Source organism: Vipera berus, assembly GCF_964194415.1.
Source record: "Vipera berus genome assembly, chromosome: 1".
Classification (NCBI taxonomy): domain Eukaryota; kingdom Metazoa; phylum Chordata; class Lepidosauria; order Squamata; family Viperidae; genus Vipera; species Vipera berus.
In genome coordinates this window covers 338,095,480-338,116,675 of record NC_138202.1, presented here as the reverse complement: position 1 = coordinate 338,116,675, position 21,196 = coordinate 338,095,480, and the positions used below count along the sequence as shown (strand labels likewise).

General features: G+C 44.8%; 1 protein-coding gene across 1 annotated transcript in view; it reads left to right on the top strand.

Annotated features, from left to right (window-relative positions):
* The window catches only part of LRRC75A (leucine rich repeat containing 75A), a 58,484-nt gene that overhangs the window by 26,617 nt on the left and 10,671 nt on the right, over nucleotides 1-21,196 (top strand). Inside the window, exon 3 of the mRNA XM_081312672.1 lies at nucleotides 9,074-9,186. Coding sequence (XP_081168798.1) covers nucleotides 9,074-9,186 — 113 coding nt within the window. The remainder of the gene's footprint in view (nucleotides 1-9,073; nucleotides 9,187-21,196) is intronic.

Here is a 21,196-nt window from a genome sequence, read left to right as displayed (position 1 = left end):
ATTAGGTTTTTCTCCAAATATTTAAGCTGTGAGTGAGGGACTCTGTCACTCACTGAGGAAAAAGAAAAGAATAAAAGACAATCCCCAATGAAAACAAAGGGGAGGTGAAAATGATCCTTGACATTATTGTTCAAAAACCTGGATGCATTTGAAGAACAGTCATCCTTTGGGAAAGCTGGCTTGCCTGGTAAATTTTAACACTTTCTTCTTCTAGTACAGCCTCCCTCAATTAAGTTGAATAACTAAGGAGAGAGTATGTGATATGTTTTCACTTCTTTACTGATCTAGAATGTTTGTTTCTTCATGTTCTGTCTTGATTGTGGCGTATTGCCTGACACATGCATATTTTTTCAAAAACCATTTTTCAATATTTATGGAAGAGAGAGAGAGAGAGAGAGAGAGAGAGAGAGAGAGAGAGAGAGAGAGAGAGAGAGAGAGAGAGAGAGAACACCAAATGGGTCAACAAACAAATCAGTCCAGAATTCCTACTTGAGGTACAAAACATTGGATACAGATTATCCCACTTTGGACATATTAAGTAAAGACGTAGCTCCGTGGTGGCGAACCTATGGCACGCGTGCCACAGGTGACACGCAGAGCCCTCTCTGTGGGCACACACGTCATGATGCCAGTCCTAGGCCTTCAAGCTGGGTTTTATAAAACCTTTTCGCTTTAGGCCTCCACCACCATGTGCAAAAAAAAAAGGTTCAATCAAATCAATTTCAACTTCTTGCGGGGAAAAAAAAGATCTCGCAAAGTTGGAATTGATTGATTGAACTTTTTAGTCCCACCTAGTCTGCCATTACCACTGCAGCCATGCCCACCCAATGGGCCACACCCACCCAATGGGCCACACCCACCCGGCACCCGACAATACATAATTGGGTTTTGGGTTGCAGTTTGGGCATTCGGTCTCTAAAAGGTTTGCTGTCCTAGCTTTTGGAGAAGGCTTCAATGCTGGGAAAAGTAGGAAAGAGAGATATGATCAGCAACAAGACGGATGGACTCAGTTACAAAGGTGATGGGTACGCTGTTGGAAGAACCCACAGAATGATCCTCCTGGAGAAAATCGGTCTATAACTGCCTTTTCCAGCAAGTTTAAGAACATGACATGGCTGAAGCAAGTAAGACAGAAGGGAGAAGGGCGGCATATAAATTTAATAAACCTTAAAACTTAAACCTTTTTTTATTTTGCCTTCCAGTGATATGCATGGTTTTATATGCTCCAGTATTTGCTTCTTTGTCACCTTTGCTGTCTAAGGAATGTGCAGGAGCCTTCTCCAACACCACAGCTTGAACAAATTTTCCTTCTATCTAGTTTTTTCATGGTCCAACTTTTACAATCATAGGCAAACATGAGAAATATGATAATAGAGACTAATCTGCCAAAAGAAGAGAATATTTGTAGATCAGGGTTGAATTGTGGGGCCCTTGATATTTTCTTGGTGGTTTTCTTGTAGTTGTTTCAATACCAAACTAGGTAGCATCATGAATGCTAGAAAGGAGTGGGGTGTGCTCTTATTTTTATATACTAGTGGTTGCCCTATCAGTGTGGAAGAGACTGTTCTTAGTGGTTCCTTGATCAGGCTGTTGTTTACTGTTAGCTTGTTTGTCTGCATTGGGAGTTCCTTGATTGGAGTATTGTTTACTTCTTGACTGTTGGTCTAGTGATAATCTCTGCTCATAGGGGTGTTGACTGCTGCTGAAGAGATATTATGGGCTTTTTATGTCCTTTTGGGCTTTTTGATTGTCTCTGAGTAGTATTAGAAGTTGTTTATGTGTCTTCTGATGGATTAATCTGCATTTAGTTGCCAAGCTGATGTCCTTGCTTTTCAATATTTCATTTATATTCTTCATTGCTGTGACACCCAGTGTGTGATGTAGTGTTTTATTTCTGGACAGCAGTCACTGCTTTGATCAATCTTTGGGCACAATCATTTAACTTTAAATCTTGTATCCCGTATACTTATTTTATTGCCCTGTACACCGCCCTGAGTCCTTCGGGAGAAGGGCGGTATATAAATCAAATAAATAAATAAAATAAATAAATAAAATCTGTGATCCTAGAAAAGTGAATTCTTGCACATATTCAATCTCTTTCACCATCAGTTGTTATTTTGACATTTCCATTCCTCACACTGGTCATAAGCTTGGTTTTTTTTTATGTTCAGGCCTACTTTGGTTTCTAAGAGGAGAGTTATGTTGTCAGTATATTGAAGATTGTTGATGTTCCTTCCTCCGATCTTTATTCCAATTTTTGATTCTTCAAGTTCCAGCTTCCTTATGATCACTTCAGCATACTGATTGAATAAGAAAGGTGAATGAATGCAACCTTGCTGTACTCCTTTATCTTGAAGGAATTGTCTCCATATAGTGGAGACATATAGCATGAGGGTAATTATGTGATCATTAGAGCAATTCTTGCAGTCCTCCTTTTTTGGGAATGGAACGAACGTGGATCATTTCCAATCCTGTGGCCATGTATTCATTTCTTAAGTTATCTGGAACAAGGCTGTGATGGTTGTGGGAGATACAGGCCTCAGGAGTTCTGTGGGGATGAGATCAACACTTGTGGCCTTGTTCTTTGGCAGTTGGCTCATTGTCCACAAAACTTATTCCTAAAGGTTGGCTGGTTCTATTTCTACTTCCCTTTCTTCATCATCCTGAGGAGGCTGGGCTTGTTGCTGGCATATAGCTGTTCTATATATTCTCGCCATCTGTTCTTGACATCTTGTTGACAGTTCTTTCTTGTTTTTGATGATGTTTTTGTGAGCAGTAAATGGTGTTTGAATCCTTTTGACTTGTACAGATGTATTCCTCTTCTTTCCTTGCTGTCTTTCATTACTGCTCTTTGGAAATCTGTATTCAGTCTCCTTGTTTCCTCCCATTTGCCTGCTGCTTTGGCTTTTTCTTCACTCAACTATTCTGATGGTTTCATCTGAGAGCCCTATATACTTGTTCTCGGGCTTTTTGTATGGTTTGTATTTAAATGCTGTTTCAGTAATGATTAGTTGAATTTCTTGCCACAGTTTGTCAACCAGTTTCTCAGCAGTGCCCAGTAGTTTAAACGTATTTTTCATTTCAATTGCATACATGGATGGGATTTTGGCGATATCAAGACTTCTTTCGTAGTGTCTTTTTGGTGTTTCATAATTTGACTGTGCTCTGAGCCACCAACTATTCATGATCTGCACTGCAACCAGCAACTGGATATGTCTTAACAATGAGGACTAAGCTGGTCCATCAATGGCTGCTTAGGGCATAGTCAATCAGATTACAATGCAGCTTATTTGGTGAAGTCCAACTGTATATAAATGACACTTGTGCCATTTGAATCTGGTTTCCATGATATGAAATCGATTTTCATGGCAAAATTGACCAAATGATTGGTTGCATCATTCTTTCCCCCAAACCTAAAGCTGCCAGTGATGCCCTTTTTCTGCTTGGGTGCCAACTTTTACATTGAAATCACACAGTATAGAAATGATATCTTTTTTGGACACTTGTTTCAGAGTTTTTTCAATGCTGGCATAGAAATTCTCTATTTCAAGCTCCATTGCACCAGTCGTTGGGGCATAGTCTTAGACAACTGTGATCCTGAGGGCTTTGGCACACATTCAGATGGTTATGTGATCATTAACCATCAAGTAGCTTTCTGCTGCTTGGGTGAGTTTTTTGCTTGTGATAAATGCCAATCCATTTGTTTTCCTGATGTCATGTCCTATGTAATAAATAGTGAATTCCTCAGACTGGAAATAGCCATTGTCTATCTAATGCAGCTCACTGACGCCGTGAAAGTCAATTTTCCACCTGGCACTCTCCTGTTTGATGGTATCCAATTTACCCTGGCTCATTCCTCAGACATTTTACATTGCCACCCAACCTGTCTTTGGGCAGCTTTACCAATGCCCGTTAGATTTGCCCCAAGTGCATCAATGATGCCTTGGCTACTAACTGCAGATGCTTGCTCTTCCCTAGTATCTTGTTAGATAGCTTCTGACTTGGGGGGGGGGGTTTATCAATGGCACCATATCTGATTCATTTGAGAGGCTTCCTATAAAATTATTTTGGTAAGGTTTTGCATAATAGGTTGCCAGGTCTTATCTCAGCCATCCCCATTTATCCAGGCTTGGGACCAGCAAGCAAGTCTGTGGCTTAGTATACATATTTGTGTGTATGTATGTGTGTGTGTTTATGTAGCTGTCTAGAGCATACCAATTAGGTGGCAGCACTATGTTGAATGTCACGGGCTATCAGGTTGGACCATATTTGTACTAGTTGGAAATCCTGTGGATGTATATCAAAGTGAAAATTGAAAAAAATGAGAAATAAAATAACAATAAACTCATTTCCATATAATTCCTGAAAAAAATGTGAGAAGGAGGAAGGAGGAGGAGGAGGAGAAGAAGAAGAAGAAGAAGAAGAAGAAGAAGAAGAAGAAGAAGAAGAAGAAGAAGAAGAAGAAGAAGAAGAAGAAGAAGAAGAAGAAAGAAGAAGAAATGTCTATGGATTTGTAATTGTCAAACTTATCTCAGATATCTGGTAGCATTTTTGTAATACGAGGGCTTATGCTGTTGTTTTCATCTGTTTCAGGCCTCAAAAACTCTGAAAGATACCTCTTCAATATCTAGTAGTCATAGTCAAAAGAGGCTATTAGAGCTTTAAACAAGAAGCTTCTAAGCTTCTGGTTGATCACAATACAGTCTAGGCCCTCTGGCATTTTGCTAGCATGTTTTGGACATACATGTGGAAATGCAATTCCCTTGAGAAGTCCTTGATGCTTGGAAAAATTGGAAGAAAGAAGAGACAAGGTGGATGGCTTCAGCTACAGCAGCAGTGAATGCACTAGTGAGAGGCCAGATTGAAAACAGATAATTCTGGACAGACTTTGGACATACATGTGGAAATGCAATTCCCTTGAGAAGTCCTTGATGCTTGGAAAAATTGGGAGAAAGAAGAAGAGACAAGGTGGATGGCTTCAGTTACAGCAGCAGTGAATGCACTAGTGAGAGGCCAGATTGAAAACAGATAATTCTGGACAGATTCTATCCATGTATTCAAATTTGAAATTTATTTGTTTATTTATTTATTTATTTATTTATAAAATTTGTTTGCTGCCCATCTCGTCAAAAGGCAACACAGTCTTGGCTTGAGGGTGCTTAATTATGTGCTCTTGTGTATCATTATTTGAGTAAAATAGAGTAAGTGAGCACTAGGAAGGGGTAAGCTCATATATGATCAGTGGGAAGTCTTATCTGGGAGACATGACGATCAGCAGCTGTGCCAAATGCCTGAAGAATTCTGTTGCAGTTGGCACAGATGCTTGAACTCACTGGCTGAAAGACTTTGAAATTTTTTAGGGTCATCACAAATGTAGGAACAAGTGGCAAGTATTTATGTGACAAAGAAAGATTGATGAGTGGCTACTGACCTTAATTTAAAAAAACTGCCAGTAACAAAGAAACTTTCAGAATAATATTGGCACATCAGTTCCCTTTCTCCAAAATACTTTCCCAGACCATATTTGCAGTCCATAGGTATATGCTGCTAGGCTACCTCCAGCAGGGGCCTACTTTGTTAACTAAAATAGGTCACCATGAATATTTCACAGCACCTGATAAATAATTCATGCCCAAATTCAGTAGGGGGTTGATCCTACAGAGTAATTAGTTAACTTCCCTGGGAGTGGATGTAGGGCCAAGGGAGTCTGGCTTTACCAGCATCTCCTGCTCATACTTCTCCCTTCCACTCAGGGTTTAGAAACAGACTGAGACGCTGCCATTAAAGTTGGCTTTGTTGTTTCTGCAGGAAGCTCAAAGTAAGTAAGCTCTCCGCTGTAGACCACGTACTTTTAAATCTTTGAACATGTTATAGAGTATTTCTGGGCATAAACCAAAGCTCTTCTGAGCAGCCAAAGCCCCCTCCCCTGTTTTTCTCCTGGGATTAGCATTCCAGGTTCCCAGAATGAATTAAATTCACTAAAATGACCTGCCAAGGAGATTTCTAGCATAGCAGGGACTTTTAAAGCCTTTCTATGACATCATTTTCTTTGACTTGAAAATAAAGGCAGTGATTAATTTCAGCTTTACAAATTCCCTGTGATGAGAAGTAGGATGGATGCAGTCCAAAGCAGAGGGTACTAATAACAGTGTTTAGTACTAAAGACTGTGTTCAAACAGCAGAAATGTTGCTGAAAACCAGGACGTTCTGTAACGTTCATGCTACCCCACTACCCAGACAGACAGCATGCTATAAGTAAAGAGCAAGGGTATGGGTATTGCAGTTACTTGTTTCCAATCTAGCAAAGAGATGAGGCATGTGACTAAATCTGGGTGGGAGAGGTTCCTCTCTACCCCCTAATATGGAAAGCCAGATAGACTTCAGTGCATGCCTGGAATTTTACTGGCTGCAGCTCTGCTGTATTGAGTTCTCAGTACTGATAACATTCCAGTAGCCATTTTTAGTTGTGACACTTGAACATGATAAATTAAAGGAGGGAAGGAAGGCAGCTTTGGAAGTGAGCTGTAGATTGAGAGGCATTGAACTAGTGTTCCCCCAGAGGCTCTTCGTTGGTGTTTTATCTCTGGGAATTAATTGCAAGTCTTAAATGACAAGTTCTGTTGTACTTCCCATTGAGCATGATAGAAGCAAGCCAAGTAGTTATAATCTTAACTTTTAGATTCAAAACTCTTTGTCCATAGTTTGACATGGATTGCCCTGATTTTCCTGGATGTGTTCCAAAGCAGTTTTGTCCTTTCAAGAAGGGTTAGGAGCCTCAAATGGCCCTGTTTTGATTGTGAAACTCTTCCAGAATGGTGAGAACAGCATTGAAAAACTTCCAATAAGATTGGAACAATCTGACAGAAAATCAAAACAGCCAGAGACAACATGAAACTTTACAAATGTTTTTCCACATTTCCAAGGCTTAGCATTTGGTAGTCATTGCACCCCACTTAGAATTTTTAATTCAGTTTGAATATTCAGCTCTGATTCCTTGATTAAAATAGGAAGCATTATTACCAGGCATTATTTGGACATGGGACAATAAGCAGAAATGGATGCAGTGAGGAGATGATGGTTACTCTGTGTGATGGAGAGATTTGGCAAGACTAATGGTATGTGTAAATCAGAGAGGAGTGTCAGTATTGGACTAGAATCTGGGAGGCCCAGCTCCAAATCCACACTCAGCCATGAATGCTCTTGGGCAGATGGTTTTCTCAAACACAGGATTGTTGCAATGGTAAAACAAATGTACAATGCATGCCTTCTTGGGCACTTGGAGGAAAGACAAATAAATACTAATAAATCGTCTGCTGCCTTTGGGTAAAAGCAAGTTCTGTTGGAGGAAATTGAGCAGAATCCTGTTTCAATACTGCTCTGCTATTTTTTTTTCTTCTGTCATTGGCTTTAATAGGAGATAGCTTTATGTCCATTTGCTTAATCTCAGAGTTATTCTATTGGAAGCTCTGCTATTTGAACTTGGGGTTTTTTTGCTAGACAACCCAATCTGTTTTTCCTGTTTGGCTTAGTGGCCTCTATTTACATCAACCTGCTCTCTTAGTTAGGGCCTTTGATTTGATTGCAGTCACACAATTGCAGAGTTACCTTGTTCTTCCTACCACATTTTCTTGAGTAACTATATATACCAGTCAAAAGACACAGCTGGGCCCTCTAGCCATGTTCTTGCAAATATCTGATGGTTTTTTTTTTCTTGCTTTCTTTTGGTAGGGCATCTTTAGGAAAAGGTTAAAAATGTGATCTGATGATATTGTTAGTGACAGCGGGGACATGGCTGATACGGACAGTAGTTAATGGAGGAGGGAGCTGGGTCAGCATATGAGAGGCATAATCCCTCTGGCTCTGCTCCAGTGCTCTGATGCTATTCGTTTGGCGATGGATAATGGGGGCTGTCAGATAAAGATACCTGCCCAGGTGTGCCACTGGCAATAGCCTGTGGGTGTATGCAGCTTGGAAGGGGTACATACCCATTCACCCCAAAGCCTGCTTGAAAGAAAAGGGTTTGTCTTTTGAACTTGTCATATTCTGGATTTGTATGTGTGTTTTGTCTTGGATCTACTCTGTTTCCTTTGGCTGTGAGAAAATGTACTGCTATTTGCAGTGCAGCAAAGCGATAGAATCTTTCTATAAGTAAATGAGACTGTTCGATTAGCAGATTTGCTTTGCCCATCTTTCTACTGTGCTTTTGCAGAGGTCTGCAAAGAGTCTTTCACTGCACACAGAGGGTGTTCTCTGGGATGCAGAATCCACTCTGCATGATCCATCATAACCGCAATGGTTGGTAGCAGGGTGAAATCACAGCAACTTCTGTGTGAAAGATAGCAAGCCAAGCCAAGTAATTGCACTTCCTGAGTCATTGCTGATGCTGTGGGCTAGAGTTCTTCTCCAGTGGAAACATGTTGTGCATACTAACCTTGCTGCAGAGCTTCCTGAAACAGTGACAGAACAGAGCTAGACATTTCTCTGTTGCATGCTTCACAGTGAGTGAAAGAACTAGATGAATGTGGATCACTCTAAGAATTTTGTGTCATCTTAAGTTAACAATGGTGGAAGCAAATTATTGTCTGATATATAATGATGCTTGCAGGTTCACCACTGGCTGTATTTCACTGGGCTTGTTTCGGGCAATCTGAGGCTGCTGCTTAGCACACTAAGAATCTTAATTAGCAGTGTTAACCCTTGGAAGAAGAAACAGTACTGACAGTGAGAAATGGACCGATCATATTGGCTTAATTACCCCACCAGAGTTTTGAGTACTTGCAGTAAAAGTGGGGATTTGATATGTTAACGTTTTAATTGGTCTGTAGAAGAGTGAGATTCATCACAAGGGGGAGAGAGAAGACTTGTCATCTTCAGACCCTTTTCAGTCAGTTAGGAACTGGTTCCTTGCTTATCCAGAGAGGCCTGTGTCTTGCAGAAGCTATTCTGTGCTTAGTCTCTTTTTCCTCCTTCTCAAGAGGTCATGCACATTGTCTACAGGCAATCTCCTTCAGGCTAGTTCCTTGCCATGGCGTCCTTTTCAATAACTATTCTTCCTCTTTTGTTCTTGCTGCAGGAGGGGGATTCACTAGGGGCTATGGAGAAGCTCTGCAGGCAGCTGACATACCATCTGAGCCCCCACTCTCAGTGGAGACGCCAGGGCATAGTGAAGAGGAAGCCACAGGCTTGGTGAGTAAAATTGGGATGGCTGGAGACCACCCTTCTGGTCATAGCAGCAGGTTGGAACCTGTGAAAAATACAAGGGGTAGCATCTATGTGGAGAGAGGAATTCAAGACATTTTAAAATGGTCTTCAGTTGGTCTCAAAAGTAGCAGGTTGGCAAATAGGTCACATACTCAAAAATTATAACTGTGTTGTGGGCTCTGCATTGGTTACCTAGATGTTTCTAGTTGAAATCCAAAATCGTGGTTCTACTGTATCTATAAAGCCATATATGAACTAATTACTTCTGTCTTGAGGACTACTTTTCCACATAGAAGTGACCCATGCAGTGCATGCTCCTTGATCTGTCAGTGGTCCCAGGCAAAGGAGGTAAAGGAGATCGGGGTCACAGTTGGCCTCTTTTTTTTATAGCTCCTATACTTTGCAATCACTTCCCCCTCAAGGACAGGCATGTGTTCATCTTGATGGCTTCCCATAAGCTAGCAAAAACTGGCTTGACGGCACTTGGGGAATGATGCCATCTATCTGTTGACTTCTGCGAGGTGGGTGGCATATGAGTTTAATAAATAAATCTGTGTTTCTTGTTTGATGAACTTGTGATTTTTTAAATTTTCGTTTTAATTCTGTTTTCTATGGATTTAATTTATTTATTGGGCTTACAGACTCTTTACATCATAATAGACTCTGAATACCACACATACCCAGTATAGTAATTGGATTAAAATAGTACATAAAATAAAAACTTAAATATCCCAGGCATCATTACTGTATCAAAAAATTCAAATAAAGATATTTTTTTCCCTACACAAAGGAACAAGGTAATGTAACTGTAAGAACCAGGTCTTTATAGCTTTATAGCTTTTTGAAAACTCAGGAGCATGGAGTCAGTCTAATTTCTGGGGGAATACTATTCTGGAGATGGGGCAGCAGCTGAAAAGGCCCTATGTCTATCACTTTTCCAATGGGTATTTATTGCTGGAAGGCAGTCAAAAAAGTTTCGAAATATGATCATGTGACCAGAGGAAGCGGCAACCAGTTGTAAATGTTAGGTGGTTTCCAGGTGCTAGGAATGCAATCATGCTCAGGGGAAGGTGGGGTAGCAATTGTAACTATAATGAGTTGTAACATTTTTCAACTTAATTATAGCATTGAATGATTGTTAAGCAACCAGACGTAAATCAAGGACTACTTGTAAACTGTGAATCCCTAAGATAACACTTTATTGCTTTTGACAGAAGAGAAGCTTTGTAGCTCACAGTTGAACTGTGGGTTCCTTGATGGTTTCTGAGCTTGGTTGTTTTTGATGATGTTATCTAATTTGGTAATGAAACGTCTACAAGAAACATGGCTGAATAAGAGAGCAAAGCTGTGTCCGCTGCCAAGAAAAGTGATGGCAGATGCATGTGAAGGAAGGTGTTTGATTCCCCTGGCATGGGTTGGGCTGAGCACGTCTCCTTGAGTTCAGTGTTATGGTTCCGACAGATGAAACCCTTCAAAGGAAGTTCAAGGCATTGTTTACCTTAAAGAATCTTTTATTCGGGAAACAAAGTATTGGCACTAGATGTTGTTGTTGTTGTTAGTTGCGAAGTCGTGTCCGACCCATCGCAACCCCATGGACAATGTTCCTTCAGGCCTTCCTGTCCTCTACCATCTTCTGGAGTCCATTTAAGCTCACGCCTTCTCTGTCATCCCCTTCTTCTCTTGCCCTCAACCTTTCCCAGCATTAGGCTCTTCTCCAGTGAGTCCTTCCTTCTCATTAGGTGGCCAAAGTATTTGAGTTTCAACTTCAGGATCTGGCCTTCTAAAGAGCAGTCAGGGTTGATCTCCTCTAGAACTGACTGGTTTGATTGCCTTGCAGTCCAAGGGACTCGCAGGAGTCTTCTCCAGCACCATAGTTCAAAGGCCTCAATTCTTCACAGCCATACATTGCAACTGGGAAGACCATAGCCTTGACTATATGCACTTTTGTTGGCAGGGTGATGTCTTGAGCTTTTGGCAATTTTGGACTAGACACACTCTTTCAAACCTTACAAGATGGTGATTTGTCAGGATAAAATTAGGGGAAGAACCTCACATGTGATGCCTTGAGCTAGAGGAACAAAATACAAATAGAGTGACCATAATAACTTAATAAGAGACTAAAAGCAGCCAGATATCTCCCCCTGCAGGCTGTCCACTGCTGGTTAAATACAGACCTTTCTTTCTTCAGTCTTTGGAAGATCAGTTATGTAGCTTGTCTCTTTCTGTCTCTCTACCAGAGCTTGTTTTTTGTCCATTGCAATGATCTGCACAGCCCTTGCCAGGCCAGGAAAGCTTGCAGGTGGCTGTTGTATCCTGGCTCATGGAGTGGTCCTTTTACCTAGTATTCAGCTCTGGGTCCCCTTGGTCATTTGAGTGGCTTGAGACAACACCATCCAAAAGTTTCTGCTGTTCTTGTATCCAGCAGTTAATCATTTCAGTTAATTTAACGTCTAACAAAAGAGGGAAGTGCCTAACAAAGAGTAGTCCATTATGAAGATCTGTCTGCGCTTTAAAGTTGGGAAAGCATGAATGAAAGAGTTGTGTTCTATGTTTTTAATGACCAGTCTCTCTCTCTCAGTTCGCTATTTTGTCAAATTGTAATAGATTTGATTATTTCCATTTAGAGATGCAAGTAAATCCCTTGAAGGGGCTTTCCCTGGAAGTTTCAGTTTCAGTTTCAGTTTTATTTAGTTTTATTTAATTTGTATACCGCCCTTCTCCCTAGGGACTCAGGGCGGTTCACAGGGCATATATAAATAACAATACCAAGTTAAAAAAGATTAAATCAATGCCCAGTTAAAAACAATAATACAATTCTAAAACAACAATTTAAAACCCATAATCCCCCGTCAGGCCAGACCAGCTAATTCGAATAAGTGGGTCTTCAGGCCACGACGGAAAGTTCGGAGGTCTGATGCCATCCGGAGCTCCACCGGCAGTTGGTTCCATAATGCCGGAGCGCCCACAGAGAAGGCTCTCCCCCTGGGGGCCGCCAGTTGGCATTCCCTGACTGGAGGCACCCTGAGGAGGCCCTCTCTGTGGGAACGCACAGGGCGGAGGGGAGTTGACGCCGGCAGCAGGTGGTCCCCGAGGTAACCCGGACCCATGCCATGTAGGGACTTAAAGATCATAACCAAGACCTTGAACCTCACCCGGAAGACAACTGGTAACCAATGCAGCTCGCGGAGCAAAGGTGTAACATGGGAGTACCGGGAAACTCCCAAGACAACTCTCGCGGCCGCATTCTGTACCAGTTGGAGCCTCCGAGTGGTCTTCAAGGGAAGCCCCATGTAGAGAGCATTACAGTAGTCAAGGCGAGAGGTCACGAGCGCATGAGTGACCGTGCACAGGGCATCCCGGTCCAGATAGGGCCGCAACTGGCGCACCAGGCGAACCTGGGCGAAAGCCCCCCTAGTCACGGCCACTATATGATCTTCCAGGGTAAGCCGTGAATCTAGGAGGACTCCCAAGTTGCGAGCCCTATCCACGGGGGGTAGAAGCTCACCCCCCATAGAAAGAGATGGAACATTTTGAATGTCCCGGGATGCCGGAATGCACAGCCACTCAGTCTTGTCAGGGTTGAGTTGAAGTCTGTTCCTCCCCATCCAGACCCGAACCGCCTCCAGGCAACGGGACATCACAGCGAGGGCATCACTGGGGTGGTTTGCGGTCGAAAAGAAAAGTTGGGTATCATCGGCATATTGATGATACCCAACTCCAAAACCACGAATGATCTCACCCAGCGGTTTCATATAGATGTTGAACAGGAGAGGCGAGAGAACCGACCCCTGAGGAACTCCACAAACGAGAGACCTAGGGGCCGATCTCTGCCCCCCTGCCAACACCGACTGCGAGCGTCCCAGGAGATAGGAGGAGAACCACTGAAGAACTGTGCCTCCCACTCCCAATCCCCTGAGACGCCGCAGCAAGATACCATGGTCGATGGTATCGAAAGCCGCCGAGAGGTCTAATAGGACTAGGACAGAGGAATATCCCCTGTCCTGAGCCCTCCAGAGATCATTCACCAGAGCGACCAATGCCGTCTCCGTGCTGTACCCGGGCCTGAAACCCGATTGGTAGGGGTCCTGATAATCCGCTTCATCCAGGACCAGAGGGAGCTGATGCGCCACCACACTCTCGACAACCTTCGCAAGAAAGCGAAGCTTGGAGACTGGACGAAAGTTGTTCAAAACAGCCGGGTCCAAGGCAGGCTTCTTGAGGAGAGGTCTCACCACCGCCTCCTTCAAGACGGTGGGGAAATAACCCTCACTCAAGGAAGCAGATATAACCGCCTGGAGCCAGCCTCGTGTCCTCTCCCTAGCTGCATAAACCAGCCAGGAAGGGCACGGGTCCAACAAACATGTGGAGGAGCTCAGCCTCCCCATAATCCTGTCCACTTCATCAGGGGTCACAGAGTCAAACTCTTCCCAGGGAACGTTGACAAGACCGCCCGTGTCCTGATCGCCTGACTCTGCCCAGTTGGAGTCCAAACCGATCCGAATCCGAGCGAATTTATCCGACAGATGTTGACTAAATTCCTCGGCACGACCCTGCAAGGGATCCTCCCTCACCTCCTGATTAAGAAGTGAGCGAGTCACCCTAAACAGGGCGGCCGGGCGATTATCTGCGGACGCGATGAGGGTGGAGAAGTAATTACACCTCGCCACCCTCATTGCTGCAAGATAAGACCTAATGTAGGTTCTTAACCGCAACCGGTCGGGTTCGGATCGGCTAGACCTCCAACAGCTCTCTAGGCCCCGTTTCCGACGCTTCATCTCCCGGAGCTCCGCGGAAAACCATGGAGCTCGCTGGGATCTGCGCCGGGTCAGGGGCCGCAAGGGTACAACCCGGTCGAGTGCCTCAGTGGCTGCCCTTTCCCAGGCTTCCACCAAGACATCCGCCGAGCTGTGAGCAATGGAGGCAGGTGGAGACCCCAGCGCCGCTTGGAAACTATCAGGATCCATTAGGCGTCTGGGGCGGTACCATCTAATTGGTTCCGTGTCCCCACGGCGGGGGGTGGCAAAACGGAAGACCAGCCGCAGGAGATGATGATCGGTCCATGACAGGGGCATAATAAATGGAGAGCCCCCACCAAGATCATCCAACCACCGTCTAGATAAAAAAATCAGGTCAAGGGTGTGGCCTCCCTCATGAGTTGGTTCTGAAATTACTTGCGTCAGGTCCATGGCCGTCATGGAAGCCATGAACTCCCGAGCTAGCTCAGATGAACCTCCCAGGGATGGTAGATTGAAGTCTCCCAAAACTATAAGTTTGGGAAACTCAACCACCAAACCCGAGAGGGTATCGAGCAGCTCGGGCAGGGCTGCCGCGGTGCGACTAGGCGAAATGTACACCAGCAGCAAGCCCAACTGCGCCCCAGAACCAAATCTCACAAAGAGAGACTCACACCCGACTATCTGAGAAACGGTGGACTCCCGCGGACATAAGGTCTCCCTAATAGTAACCGCCACTCCCCCACCCCTACCATGAGCTCGTGGCCGGTGTAGCACCCGGAAGCCTGGTGGGCAGAGGTCAACCAAAGGGACCCCACCCTCTGGGCCCAACCAAGTCTCCGTGATGCAAGCCAGGTCCGCATGCTCCCCCTCAACTAAATCCCTAACGAGGGGAGCTTTGTTAACCACGGACCTGGCGTTCAGGTACACCAGCCGGAGCTCAGGAGGCTGAACATCCTCGCTCCCGGGATCTCGGGGAAGAAGCAGAGGGTCGGAGCGCCCCACCGCTTGCAAGTAGCGGAGACGGCCCTCCCGGTAGCGATACGGCCCCCTGTCTATCCGCCTGCTGCCATTCCCCGTCGTGGGAATAGATAATCCCACGACCCGCTCATGAGCCCCGGCGACAACGTCACCCCGTTCTCCCCCCGTGCAGTCAGACCCAAGTCTGGCCTGAACCATGGTTGATTGGCCACCCCCCATAGCCAAACAACCCCTATCTCCCACCCTCCTCCCTAGCCCTATAAAAAATTTTGATAAAAAAATAATCAGAGGCTTTCTAGATTTACATTGACGGCCCCTGCCCCAGCCCAGCCATCTCTCAGAGACCCAAAACTCGGGCCCGTCATCGAGGTTAGAAATATCTAAGGAGGCGGGTCGCACCCAGGAGAGGGGGGCACCCCTGAGGGCGTACAAGTCCGTGCTCGTATACTGCCGCATGAGTCTAAAAAAGTCCAGTCAGTCCAGGATAGGCATCCCTTGATTGTCCATGGGAGGATTGAACATGAAGACAGATGACTGGATCCCCACCCAACTCCACTGCCACTCAGTTGGGTGCCCCCAGAGACAGGTCGCTCCCCGCCCTCTCACGACGGGTTGAGACTCCGTTCCTGGGGGTGGACCAGGTATCCTCTGGGTAGGCAACCCCATAGAGCTCCCACCTCTATGAGGTTGCAAATGGAGAAGTCCAGCTACTCTCCCACCGTGGCCGATACCCAGGTGTGTCGAAAATCCAAAGGGAGAGGGGGAGGGTAGGCAGGCAGGTGGTAAGAAAGTGTGTCCAAGGCAAAGAGGGAAGGCAGGCCAGAGTAAAAAAGATAGTCTGAATCACCGGCGTCACTGCAAAAGCAGTCCGAAGATGATTCAAGATGCAGGGGCCCCATGTCGTCCTTACTCCGGTAAGATAACCCCCGGTCGTCCTCTTCGCCACCAAAGCGGTCCGAAGACGCCGTCGCCATAAGAGGCGGCCTGGAGCAAGGGTAAAAATCAACCATCGCCACCGAGATGAATAATAGCCGCCCTCTCCACCGCCAAAGCGGCCCGAGGGCGACACCACCACCAAAGCGGGCCAAGGCGGCTTGGGGCCACATGGGAGTCCCGCCGCCGGCGAAAGGGTCAAAAGCCCAAAAAAGGCACCAAAGCCAGCAGCCGGCCCCCGCAGACGAGGCAACAGTCTCAGAAACGCCGGTAAAGCTAGAAACGGCCCTAAGGCAAGCTGGTAAGTTCCCAAGCGTCCGGAGCATGCCATCGTCGCCGTCGCCGCCAAACTCAGGCCGCCGCCACCGCCGCCATCACCGCCGAGCGCGGCCCAAAGACTCCTCGCGCAGGCTGCAACCCGCGCCGAGGCCAACGCCCACGCCGTCGCCGCCATCCTCACCGCCGCCACCCGGACAGCTTCACGGGCATACTCCTCGCCGACGGGCGTCCTCCTCGTCAACCCGAGCCGGCCCGAGAACACCAGAGTGGCCCGGACGGCCCGAAAGCAGCAGGTAGCGCCACGCCAGATACGAGCAGCCCAGACGCTCCGGAGAAGGTAAAAAACGGCGGGAAGAGGCAGCCGGAGGGCAGCAGGGGCAGCAGCCAGCAGCCGGTCGTTCGAAAAACACAAGTCCAAATAGACCGCTGCCGGCTTCGTCAGCCTCCGCGTTGCCATTCTGCCACTCACCAAAAGCCCCAATCCCATCTCAGCAAGCCATAAGGCTGTGAGGGGCTCCCAGGGACGCCTATCAGCTGGAGCTGGAACTGGAGTTCGCGGAGCTCAGCCGAGCACGTCCGCCATCTTGGGCATGCGTAGTTGCTAAAGCCAGTTAAAATTCAAGCCTAGGCAAACTCATGCCTTTAGGGAGGTGCTTTGAGCCACAGAAGTCTTATTGCCCTGTCAAGACCCTTTGCTTCTCTCTATATCCAGTAGTCACAGGTGGCTTTTGTGCCTGTGTTGACAAGTGGAACTGCCAAAGGGAATTGCAAAAGCTCTGTGAAAAGGAGGCTGTTGGCACCTTTGCTCCTGGAAACGGGGTGGATAGCTATGGCACAAAGCAGCTTTGAAGAGATGCTTTGCATCAACCTTCAAAGGGAAATATCTCTTTGAAGTTTTCCACAGCTGTTTGAGAGGCTTAGTGGCTGCATTCACACAGCATCCTGAATTAGCTTTAACCTTGGTGATTGGATTGATTGTTGTTTAGGATATTGTGCAGTCTCAAAATCTTTGGTTAGTGCATGATTTGTTGCATTGTTTAAAACCAGAAAATGGGTTAATTTACTTACCAGGTTATGCAAGTTGTGTGAACCCAGCCCATAAATACTTCCCTGTATATCCCCCATCCCTTACAGGATTGTAAAAAAAAATCCCAGCATTTTCAATTGCTCTTTTTAAAATTATAAGCAGGAGTGTCCATATGGCTTGCTCAAAAAAGTCAACATGCTGCTGCAGCTGCCATCTTGACTTCTTTAAAAAAAAATTGAATTTCCTGACTGTGAGAGCTATTAAGTAATGAAACAGCTTGCCTTCTAAAGTTTAATTGCTCCATCATTGGGATTTTCATGAAAAGACTGGGCAGAGGGTAGATGTAGAAGAGTCTAAGGTTTATTCCAATGCTGAGTCTATGATTGTTAAGGACTTTCTGAAAGGTCAGCAGAGTCAGCACCACCCTAACCTTAAGACAGTATATTCCAAAAGCCAAACGCGGCAACTGAAAAGGCACTTATTTTGTACTCCCTGAGCTAGGAATTACTAGAAAGGAGAAAAATTGGCAATTAAGAAATAGACTCTGCCAGTGTCAACTGCAGTATGAAAGCAGTTTTTCTCCTTTCTGCCAGAATTTACTGAATTGATTTTGGGACTTGTTTTTTGCTGGAAGAATGTTTAAATATCATCTAGTCCAACCCTCTTCAGACACTTTAATAGAAAGAATAACATAGTTGGAAGGGATCTTGTCCAATTAAAGATTCTTGCCAATTAAAAATTTCTAATACTGTAGCATTCCTTGAAAGTTGGCATTCAAGCCTTAAAAAGCTACAATGAAACCAGAACCATTAGTTTCAAAGCAGCCTGCTCCATTATCAAATATCTCCTAATGTGTAGAAGCTGTTCTTAATGTCTCATCTAAATTCCTTTCCATGTGAACCTTTAGTTTTAGATTCCAACCCTAATCTTTTGGAATAACAAAAAATAATTTTGCGTCATAATCTGTACGAAAGCTTCTCAGATATTTGAAAATATTTACACCTATTAATCATGTCTTCTCTGAGTTGAATTCACCTGACTTCTTCAACCTTTCCTGGTAGGACTTCATTTCCATTCTTGCCACCTATATTATCTTTGAATAATCTGCCTTGAGAATACTCTTCATAAATGGTGATGCCTAGAATATATAATCCCCTTCATGGATTACTGCCTTGTCGTGGCGAAGGGGCTTGCGTAATTCAATGAAGCTATGAGCTATGCCGTGCAGGGCCACCCAAGACGGACAGGTCATAGCAGAGAGTTCTGACAAAACGTGATCCACTGGAGAAGGAAATGGCAACCCACTCCAGTATCTTTGCCATGAAAACCCTATGGACAGTACCAAAAGGCAAAACGATATGACGCTGGAAGATGAGCCCCTCAGGTCGGAAGGCGTCCAATATGCTACTGGGGAAGAGCAGAGGGCTAGTACTAGTAGCGCCAGAAAGAATGAAGCGACTGGGCCAAAGCCGAAAGGACGCTCAGCTGTGGATGTGTCTGGTGGTGAAAGGAAAGTCCAATGCTGTAAAGATTTTTTCTCCATAGGAACCTGGAATGTAAGATCCATGAATCAAGGAAAGCTGGACGTGGTCAAACAAGAGATGACAAGACTGAACATTGACATCTTAGGTATCAGCGAACTAAAATGGACAGGAATGGGTGAATTTAATTCAGATGACCATCAGGTATACTACTGTGGGCAAGAATCCTTCAGAAGAAATGGAGTAGCCTTCATAGTCAATAAAAGAGTAGGAAAAGCAATACTGGGATACAATCCTCAAAATGACAGAATGATCTCAGTTCGAATCCAAGGCAAACCATTCAATATCACAGTAGTCCAAGTCTATGCCCCAACCACCAGTGCTGAAGAGGATGAAATTGACCAGTTCTATGAAGCACTACAGCACCTTATAGAACTAACACCAAAAAATGATGTTCTTATCATCATGGGGGATTGGAATGCTAAAGTAGGAAGCCAAAAGATAACTGGAATAACAGGCAAGTTTGGCCTTGGAGTGCAAAATGAAGCAGGGCACAGGCTGATAGAATTCTGTCAAGAGAATGCGATGGTCATAGCAAACACTCTTTTCCAACAACCCAAGAGACGGCTCTACACATGGACATCACCAGATGGTCAACACAGAAATCAGATTGACTATATGCTCTGCAGCCAAAGATGGAGAAGCTCTATACAGTCAGTAAAAACAAGACCAGGAGCTGACTGTGGCTCAGACCATGAGCTTCTCCTTGCAAAGTTTAGGCTTAAACTGAAGAAAGTAGGGAAAAGCACTAGGCCACTCAGGTATGAATTAAATCATATCCCTGTTGAATATACAGTAGAGGTGACAAATAGATTTAAGGAATTAGATCTGATAGACAGAGTGCCTGAAGAACTATGGACAGAGGTTCGCGACATTGTACAAGAGGTAGCAACCAAAACCGTCCCAAAGAAAAAGAAATGCAAGAAAGCAAAATGGCTGTCTGAGGAAGCTTTGCAAATAGCTGAGGAAAGGAGGGAAGCGAAAGGCAAGGGAGAAAAAGAAAGATACGCCCAATTGAATGCAGAATTCCAGAGAATAGCTAGAAGAGATAAGAATGCCTTCTTAAATGAACAGTGCAAAGAAATAGAAGAAAACAATAGAATAGGGAGGACCAGAGATCTTTTCAAGAAAATTGGAGAAATGAAGGGCACGTTTAATGCAAAAATGGGCATGATAAAGGACCAAAATGGCAGGGACCTAACAGAGGCAGAAGAGATTAAGAAGAGGTGGCAAAATTACACAGAAGAACTATACAAGAATGAGCTTAACGTCCCTGATAATCACAATGAGGTGGTCACTGACCTCGAGCCAGACATCCTAGAATGTGAAGTGAAGTGGGCCTTAGAAAAACTGAGCAACAACAAAGCTAGTGGAAGTGACAGTATTCCAGCTGAGCTATTCAAAATCTTAAAAGACAATGCAGTAAAAGTGCTACACTCAATTTGCCAGCAAATTTGGAAAACTCAACAGTGGCCACAGGATTGGAAAAGATCAGTTTACATTCCAATTCCAAAGAAAGGCAGTGCCAAAGAATGTTCAAACTATCGCACCATTGCACTCATTTCTCATGCTAGTAAAGACATGCTTAAAATCCTACAAGCTAGACTTCAGCAGTATGTGGATCGAGAACTACCAGAAGTACAGGCAGGATTTCGAAGAGGCAGAGGAACTAGAGATCAAATTGCCAATATACGCTGGATCATGGAGAAAGCTAGGGAGTTCCAGAAAAACATCTACTTCTGCTTCATTGACTATGCTAAAGCCTTTGATTGTGTGGATCACAACAAACTGTGGCAAGTTCTTAAAGAGATGGGAGTACCAGACCATCTTATTTGTCTCTTGAGAAACCTATATGCGGGTCAAGAAGCAACAGTGAGAACTGGACACGGAACCACTGATTGGTTCAAAATTGGGAAAGGAGTCCGGCAAGGCTGTATACTGTCGCCCTGCCTATTTAACTTATATGCAGAGCACATCATGAGAAAGGCAGGGCTAGATGAATCAAAAGTTGGAATTAAGATTGCCGGAAGAAATATCAACAACCTAAGATACGCAGATGATACCACTCTAATGGCAGAAAGTGAAGAAGAACTAAAGAGCCTCTTGTTGCAGGTGAAGAAGGAGAGTGCAAAACTTGGGTTGAAACTTAACATTAAGAAAACCAAGATCATGGCATCTGGCCCTCTCAATTCCTGGCAAATAGATGGGGAAGAAATGGAGGTAGTGACAGATTTTATTTTCCTGGGCTCCAAGATCACTGCAGACGGGGACTGTAGCCAAGAAATTAAAAGACGCTTGCTCCTGGGGAGGAAAGCCATGGCAAATCTAGACAGCACACTAAAAAGCAGAGACATCACCCTGTCAACAAAAGTGCATATAGTCAAGGCTATGGTCTTCCCAGTTGCAATGTATGGCAGTGAAAGTTGGACCATAAGAAAGGCTGATCGCCAAAGAATTGAGGCCTTTGAACTGTGGTGCTGGAGAAGAGTCCTGCGAGTCCC